Genomic DNA, 9,106 nt, shown 5'->3' with positions numbered 1-9,106 from the left:
CTCCGCTCCCTTTCCCCTCCCTCTTTATCTCCCTCTCCATCACCGCCTCAGCCCTCGGGCGGTCCCTCCCCCTCCCTCTCTGCTGGTCTCCCCCTCTCGGCCCGTGGTTCTGCGTGTTTATTCATCATGATGGAGTTATCGCGTCCCATTTCATCTCAGACAGCACGTCTGGTCTCCCTCACGCGGGGGAGGGAGGGAGGGAGGGAGGGAGGGAGGGAAGGAGAGGGAGACAGAGATGGGTAAATGATATGAAGAGGAAAGGGATGAGGGCATGCCGAGACGGATAAAAGGATGGTTGATGGACAGTTGGGTGGATGAATTGAGGATGGATGGATGATGGATGGATGGGTGGATGATGGATGAATGATGGATGAAGGATGGATGAAGGATGAATGGGTGGATGATCGGTGGATTTAGTCGCTGAGAGAGGTGGACTTTTTACTGAAGCATTTAAACGTTAATTGAGAGATAAGCTGGGAAGGTTGAAGAAGAATACAGAAAGATGGAGAATGAGAGGGAGAGCTGAAGCCTTTGATTAGACTGCCCATACGTCCCCTAGTGGGTCATCGTAGAAACAACACAGGTTACTGATTCGGGGTCTGCTACCTGTACCGGTCGGCGGTCAGCATAGCATATCTTCACCAGTTCAGTCGGTACCTGGGCTGTGGTACATCAGTAGCAGACCTTTAACTAGTGTAGAAACGAAATATGGGTTACCTAACCTGTTACCCAACCTGTTACCTAACCTCCCCTTGCGGCTCAGTGCCAGGGCTCTCTTCAACGCGGTATCTCCGCCTCGTCCTCCTCTGCCTCTGCCGGTCGCTCTGTCCCGTTGCCAGGTTCTAAACACAGAGCCTGCTGCACCTGTACCTCACCATGTCATCAGGGTCACATGAGATCCACAGAACCAAAGGGCCCGCGGTGCGGGGCTATGTAGGTCACGCAGAACGCACTGTCTCGCTGCATCAGGTTAGAGACGCGCACGGCGTGACCGTAAACCTTCTTATACCCGGGGTGTAGTGTAGGCGATGGAGGAGGGGGGGGGATGTTAGCGGGGTGGACAGGGAGCGAGCCCACCTGGGGGGTTGTTTAGCACCTCCTGCAGCCCCCTGTGGGACGCCCGGCCCCCCTCCCTGGTTGCTGCTCTCTCTGCCATATGCTGGCCTGCTCCCCCCCCCCCAGTCAGGCCAGTTCCCAAAGGGGGGCTGGGATGCAAAATGTGAATTTCAAGGACAGGGACATCGATGCAGATCTGAGGGTTTTTACATATGATATTAACAATGATTATATAAATAATTAATAAATGGAATATAAAAAATAATTTGTGGTTTACACAGTCACATTGGTGTTGGATAATCACACGTTTCGGCCAATAATAGCTGGAAGCAATTCCAGTCAGCCGAACCAAAGGGAACAGCACTCACACTAGTGCTATTAATGTGTTAAGCATAGGCTGTTACCCCGCTGTCTGTTTTGGCATCAGATGCTTTTTTTGTGCACATTGGCATCAAGTGCTCCACATCCATCCATCTGCTGATGGCGACAGAGTTGTGCTGATCAATAAACACATTCATCGTCAAGACGGGAGCTTCTTCTACTGATGTTCACACCTAAGCTGTTATCTTCCCTCCTTATTCCCCGTCTGTTCCAGGCTTAATGACTGCATGCCGCTTGTCATGATGAGTGGCCCAAAGATAGCTGTGTATCTCACTGTGTGTACAGACACACAAGTGCCTTCCTAGACAACAAGAGTAGACTTTAGGAGGTTGTAGAAGCAATGTTTGAAGGCTCTGGAGGGAGTTGCTGTCGGCCGGGGGGACAGCTTTGGATGCTCGAATTATAGCCCAAGTTTTGACAAGTGTAATCTACTCAACATACCGAATCCCCACAGTGTGCTCCGCCAGACCCCACAGTCCCATCAGCTCTGAATCCCCACAGTGTGCTCCGCCAGACCCCACAGTCCCACCAGCTCTGCACAACCAGTAATCCCAGAATCCTTTGCTCCTCGGCTCCGGCTGTGCTCAGGAGACGTTCGCAACAAGACAGACGTATTGCTTTGACTGCCTGCTTTTGTTTGTGCCGTAGCTGGTGGGCTACCAGGCTAGCAATTGCAGCACTTGTCTATCAGCGGTTCATCAAAAACCAAACACGTAACACCATTTCATATCATCACACACTAGTGCTGAGCAGAGGTCCTTCTGCTCGGCATCCCCCTGTATATTAATGCCGCCCGGCAGCCCTGCTATTGTGGGACTTTAATCCAGTGTCAGGAGATGCACAGGTGAGGTGGATGGCTGCTGTGGATCAGAGAGCATGGTGTGCAGAGAACATAAAACCCCCTCTCTCTCTTCCTCTATGTCTCTCTCATTACCTCTCCCTCTGTCTCTCTGTCCCTCTTATTATATCACTCTCTTTCTCTACCTTGTTGTCTCTCCCTCCTCTCTTTTCCCTTGTTGTCTCTCCCTCCTCTCTCTACTATCTTTTCTTCTCTCATATCTTACTTTCACACTTCTGTCTTTGCTCTCTCTCTCTGTGTATTTCCCTCCCCTCTCTCCGTTCTCTCTCTCCCTTTCTCTCTGTCCCTGCCTCTCTCTCTCTCTCCCTCTCCCTCTTCCTCTCTCTCTCTCTCTCTCTCTCTCTCTCTCTCTCTCTCTCTCTCTCTCTCTCTCTCTCTCTCTCTCTCTCTCTCTCTCTCTCTCTCTCTCTCTCTCTCTCTGTCTCCCTCTCTCTGTGTCTCTCCCTCTCTTTGTCTCCCTCTCTCTGTCCCTCCCTCTTTCTCTAACTCTCTCCTTCCCAGTTGGTAAAGTTAAAGTGACTAACTCAGAGCACTGCAAAGAGCGGAGTCCTGTCATGTTTGAATCTAGGCATGATCAGAGCAGCTCTACCATCAAAACAAAAACATCAAGCGACCCACTTTCTGTGGTTCACCTCTCTGCCACGACAACGCCACATGATGCCTCATGCCCCATGACCAATGCACTGTGTGCCATGCACCATTCCCCATGCACCATAAACCATGGACCAGGCACCAGACAAATACCAAATAATGGAACTTGATTGACGCTTGACGCTGTGTATCAGAACAGTTATGTCGGAACATCATAAAGGCCTGTCCTGTGATGTGACTCTATAAAACATAGTTATAATGCTTATAATATTCCATTCACAGGGTAACAGCTTCACTGGGATATGGTGACCACTCCAACGGTATAACGGTGTGACAGTGTTACTGTAAGGTTTGGAGATTCTGCAGCCATGCAGGGCTGATAGATACACATCTGTGCAAAGGATTTGCATGCCATGACATCAGTGCACCTGCACCTCTGCATCGGGAACACAGTGCATTGCTTCTCATCAGCGATGCAAACATCAGTAAAGTACTCATTTGATTAATCAAATCATTAGAATTTGTTAGAATGACAGAGTATAAATGACTTCTTGGCTACCTTCCACCTTCATTGTTTTTCAGGCTATTCTCATCATCATCATCCTCATCATCATCATTCTGATCATAGTATCATTGTAATTCTGATCCTCAGCTTTAAATAGCCACGGCTAAAACAATCTTAAACATAGGAAAGGAATGCAGGAGACTTCATGCACGTGGCGGTGCACACACTCCTCTCCCTGTGTTCCACATTCAGGGCAGGTTGACAAACATGTAAACACCTCAACAATCAGCGCCATGTTACTCTGCACGTTGTGTTCCCGAGCAGAATGTTGATTTAAATGTGAAGTGACCCAGGTAGACGATGAGGCATCGCGGCGCTGGGCGACAGGCTACGTCTCCACCCAGGCAGCCAGAACTAGGCCAGGTTTGTTGTCACACCACTGGGAGGCTCAGGGTGCCCACGTTGAGGACTTATAATTCACACTGGAGGGCTAATAATGAGAATCTTCATGGCTTTGGAATAAGCCAGAGAGAGAGAGAGAGAGAGAGAGAGAGAGAGAGAGAGAGAGAGAGAGAGAGAGAGAGAGAGAGAGAGAGAGAGAGAGAGAGAGAGAGAGAGAGAGAGAGAGAGAGAGAGAGAGAGAGAGAGAGAGAGAGAGAGAGAGAGAGAGAGAGAGAGAGAGAGAGAGATCCAATATTTGGCTTTCTATCATTATTGGTTAACTAACAAATTCCCAACTTATCGTGCGTGTTGGTTCTGGTTACTGTTTGGCTGAGTGACACGTGTTCGATGGCCGGGGAGGAAACAAATCGTGCATAACCGAATCGAGACGATAATCAGGATCGGAGTGTATGTAACTGGAAGACCACTGACACATTCAGCCATTTTTTTTTTGGGGGGGGGGGGGCGCAAGAAAGAGGCCGTATCTTAAGTCACGTGTCCAGTGTGTCCGCTCCTGCCGGGCTCAAGCGTCTGTCTCAGCGCGAATTCTAATCAGACGAATCACGGGACGCCGTGATGCCCGTGGTGCCCCCCGCGCGCATCGTGAGGAAGGCGCGCGCTCTCTCCTCCTCCTATGGTTTGCGGGAGGGGGAGGAGGGAATGGTGAGCTGGGGACGGAAACACGATGATTGGTCGAGTGAGGAGCGGAACTTGTTGACTCATCCTCGTGCAGCGCCGTCCGTTAGCGCGAGCGTCATTCACGAGGCAGCGCTGTCCGTGGCCAGTGGTGCTGAAACTCCTGGCGGGAATCAGACCCTTTAACGGTTCTACTTCTCCTCAGGGTGAATTATAAAGTGACATGGTTTTAAGTGAGACTTCCAACGACATAGTTTGAACCCAATTTGGACGGAACTTCGGAAGGTTTACCACTTTTACGCACGGAGCGCGTCAAACCTTTACCCGGTTCCAGGAGCCCACTCGGCCGCGAGGGAGAAGAACGATGGCGTTCATGGTTAAGAGCATGGTGGGGGGGCAGCTGAAGACCCTGACCGGCGGGCTGACGGAGGAGAAGGCGGAAGGGGGGGAGAAGACCGAAGCCGCCGCTCAGGGCATGACGCAGGAGGAGTTCGAGCAGTACCAGCAACAGTTGGAGGAAGAGAAGTAAGGAACCAAACCGCACGTCTTACCGAGTAGTTACGCATGCATGGGGACGTGTTGGGGCTTGTGTTGTTAAGTAGAGAGTCGTATGAACATGATGCGCGCCATATCGGGCACGTGCTCCGTCCAGCTCCCCGTGCGCCATGCGCTGTTTTACGCATGAGCGGTGAAGCGCCGCGCGCGGCGCGCTGTTTTACGCATGAGTGCTGAAGCGCCCAGTGAGCGGCGCTCCTCTCGTGCGTTTGGCTCCTATGCAGCGCGAAGCCCTTCCCAACTCATGCGTAAAACAGCGCGCGCCGCGCGGCGCGCAGCTGCTTCCATCGCCCAGGGAGCATCGGTCCTCTCGTGCGTTTCGCTCCTCCGAATGTGTTCACCTTTAATTAAGGGGGAAAATGTTACCCTGATGTGTCTGTTCAGTTACACTCTGCACTCCGTGAGCCGTATGGTTAAGTCATTAATTAGGTCGTGCAGTATACCTTTAGTTACATTTACATTTAGGGCATTTAGCAGACGCTTTTATCCAAAGCGACTTTCAACGATTCATACAGATTGACACAATTGCAAGGCGAGAAGTAAGGGTGAGGTGTCTTCCTTAGGGACAAGCCAGGGATCGATCTAGCAACCTTCCGGTTAAAAGTCAACCCACTCTACATCCTGAGATAAGCCACCCAGATCGTTACATTAAAATGGTTGTGTCGTTGCATTTCATAGTAAAGGAACTCCTCCTCCCTGTGGTGTCACGGCGCAGGCCTCAAGTGAACTGTGACAGCTAGGACCACAAGGTCACACGGCCGACAGCGCGAACACAAGACGGCGTTCAGCGTGAGCTGGCATGATGTGACCCTCACTGCGGGTATCCAGGTCTGAATGTGATGTTCCCTCTGTCTGCCCCGGAACCACTGATGCTCATTGGACCTCAGACTGAGTAATACATTTTGAATCGCTTTGACCGTTTGGGTGAACTGTAAAATGGTAAACGGACTGCATGTTAACCATGCCTGTCTAACCCATTGGCCACTCAAAACGATCTTCAATATTGCCAAACATTCACCCATTCATGCACAAATTCACACACCAACGGCGGAGTCGACCATGCACGGCGACAGCCAGCTCGTCAGGAGCAGTCAGGGTGAGGCGTCTCGCACAGGGATACCTCGACACTCTAGGGCTAGGTGTCGGGCTAGGGGGAGCCGGGATCCGAACTAGCAACCTTTTGGTTGCAGGCCAATCCAATACCTCCTGACCCACATGCCGCCCCACATGCCGCCCTGGACTTGTTATTTTCATCAGTCAGAACAGGATGTGGACACTGTTGCGTAGAACGTGAAGCCATGTGAATGAATCACCTCCGGCTCACTACCCCTCGTTCTCAGACCCTCCTGGTCCACGGCGTTGGAGTCCGTGGACCCTCCGTGGACCCTCCCTCTGTGTGAAGGACTGACTAACCCGGAGACAACCTGGGTTAGACAGTGCTGCTGAGGGTTCTGCTCCCCGCCCTTTGACCTCTGCTTCATCGCAGCGTCACGCGCTGACCTTCAGAGAACACGGCTTATTAGGCAGAGGCGATGCACAGCAAAACATACATCACACACACACACACACACACACACACACACACACACACACACACACACACACACACACACACACAGAGACCCAAACACACATACACATGCACACACACACACACGCAACTAGGGATTATACGACTCAGGGGTGTGTGGAACAACATGTCACATGCAGTCATTTCAAACGATGCCTCTAAACACCCTGGCCCCCCTACATGGTGGTCCCCCCGGTCATCACCCATGAATGTGTGTGTGTGTGTGTGTGTGTGTGTGTGTGTGTGTGTGTGTGTGTGTGTGTGTGTGTGTGTGTGTGTGTGTGTGTGTGTGTGTGTGTGTGTGTGTGTGTGTGTATGTGTGTGTGTGTGTGTGTGTGTGTATGCGTGTGTGTGTGTGTGTGTGTGTATGTATCTTTATATCTTTATGTGTGTGTGTGTGTGTGTGTGTGTGTGTGTGTGTGTGTGTGTGTGTGTGTGTGTGTGTGTGTGTGTGTGTGTGTGTGTGTGTGTGTGTGTGTGTGTGTGTGTGTGGAGGGGCGAGGGGGTACGGGGGCTGTGGCACTCAGAGGCCACGGCCCCTGCAGCCCAGCAGCTCTGGTCCCGGGGTGACAGCAGCGAGGACTGCCCTGTGAGGCCCCCCCTGGGTCAGGCGTAAGGCCCGTGACAGGGGGCTGGGTTAAGCAGTGGGCCCTGGGATGGGGCCCTGCGCTGGGCAGCAGAGCCTGTGAGCTGGGCTACATGCAGACAGAGGCTCCATGTTGAAGTATGACCTTCTCCTGACCTCTCGGGTTCAACAGAGTAAAACTTAATCACGTCACACATGCAGACACACGCTCACACACCCACTCACACTCACACACACTGTCTTTCAGCTTCAGGATAATATCCTTTATTCTGGTAATAACATATTTGTATGTGCTGCTAATCACAATGTCAGCTTTCTTGGTGCAGTGGTCTCTAATCCTATTTGGGTTGATGTCACAAGTGCAAGCTTCGGCCGCCGGCTCGTCAAGAAGTTAGTGGTTTGACCATGCGGATAAGTGCCATCTCATTAAGCCTTAATTCATGTGAGGGATATTCTCGAGGATATTCTCCCGCGGACGACTCTGTTACATACGCGAATACGCGGTCGCTGTTGGTCGGGGATGTCTGACGCAGAGGCCAGTTTGCTGCCCCCTGCTGGAGGAGTGGCAGCAGGACTGTATTCCTGGTTCGCGAGTGGTTTCAAATAAACACTGATCTGCTCATTCTTTTCCATGGTCTCCCTCCCTCTCATGAGATGTGTATTTAATTTCTGTTGAAGTCAGAATTACAGATTTAATCGCTGCATAATGTTGTGCTTTGTCTGTTTACTTTCATTTCCACAAAGATTGCTCAGAATGTGCGGTTACAGGAGCATGAGTTTGATGAATGGTGAATTATCAGTGGTAGATACTGTTTCACTCTTGTGTTACAGATAATAGTTGTTTGACAAGGATATTTTACCCTACATTCCTCGCTGCGTATGCACAACAGCGTGTCTTGTCTTGAGTTTACATCATGTCCAGCCTGATATAAACTAATGTATTAACAATCCGTATCGAACGGCTTGGCTTAACTCTGCAGACAGACCATACAGAGGCATACAGGATGAGTATTAAGTGATAAGTAATCCCTGTGTGTTGTTGAGATCTGGCCAGCATCGTGTGTAAGACCGTTGCTAGGGCAGGACTCAACCATTTTGTTCCACTCAGCGCTGCGTGTTTATGTTCAGTGTCTCTGGGGAACGTCAGCAGACAGACCCGGGACAGGACGACGTATGAGTCTGGCCTGTCATAACCCACTGAATCATTCGGTGTTATTCCTAAACAACAGTGGTTTCCTCTGCAGAGATGATCAATTAAAGACAAACACACAGCTTATGTAAATACACAGAAACGGACATGCCGTTACAATGCTGTTCACAAGCGTTAGATACAAAAACGTCATTAGGATCCGCTGCAGATCCAGGAACAGCCACTGCTAGTGTACATTTGGTCACTGAAGTTAGAACATACAAATCAATACATTTAGGGCGTTTAGCAGACGCTTTTATTCAAAGCGACTTACGACTTACGAAGTACATTTGTCCGAAGAAGAGAAACAACAATATATCTCTGTCGGTACAGTAAGGATGTTCACAGAACCAAGTGCCAAGCACTAACAATCACTAGGTTAACCCATTCCCAGTACACAACAGAGATAGGTAGGATAAGATGCTACACAATGCTAAGTGCTATTTTTAAGTGCAAGGACGTACAACACACAATAAGTGCATAAGAGGGGTGGATACGAATGCCTTTTGAACAGGCCTGACGGTTGAGGTATGAGGGTTGAGGAAGGAGAGAAACCAGTGCATGAGCACAGCTGTGGAGGTTAATGTCAGGGACTGATCTGCATGAGGAAGATATGCAACCTGCAGATTCCCTCTATATTTAAATCCAACAAACAGGATTAGCTTATTAGCAAAACAGGTCCCCGATTTGAGGCACTGATGACTCAAATCAGAAACCTCTCTGTGTGTAATTGGAGC

At 50.4% G+C, this 9,106-nt stretch overlaps 1 protein-coding gene across 1 annotated transcript in view; it reads left to right on the top strand.

The window, feature by feature from the left end:
- Window positions 1–4,551: 4,551 nt before the first annotated feature.
- The window catches only part of cplx3b (complexin 3b), a 6,662-nt gene continuing 2,107 nt past the window's right edge, over window positions 4,552–9,106 (top strand). Inside the window, exon 1 of the mRNA XM_030376825.1 lies at window positions 4,552–4,994. Coding sequence (XP_030232685.1) covers window positions 4,834–4,994 — 161 coding nt within the window. The 5' untranslated portion in view covers window positions 4,552–4,833. The remainder of the gene's footprint in view (window positions 4,995–9,106) is intronic.

This window comes from Gadus morhua, chromosome 14 (genome assembly GCF_902167405.1).
Source record: "Gadus morhua chromosome 14, gadMor3.0, whole genome shotgun sequence".
NCBI classification, from domain to species: Eukaryota; Metazoa; Chordata; class Actinopteri; order Gadiformes; family Gadidae; genus Gadus; species Gadus morhua.
Note: the sequence above shows the minus strand (reverse complement) of the source record. Positions and strands in the feature narration are given on the sequence as shown.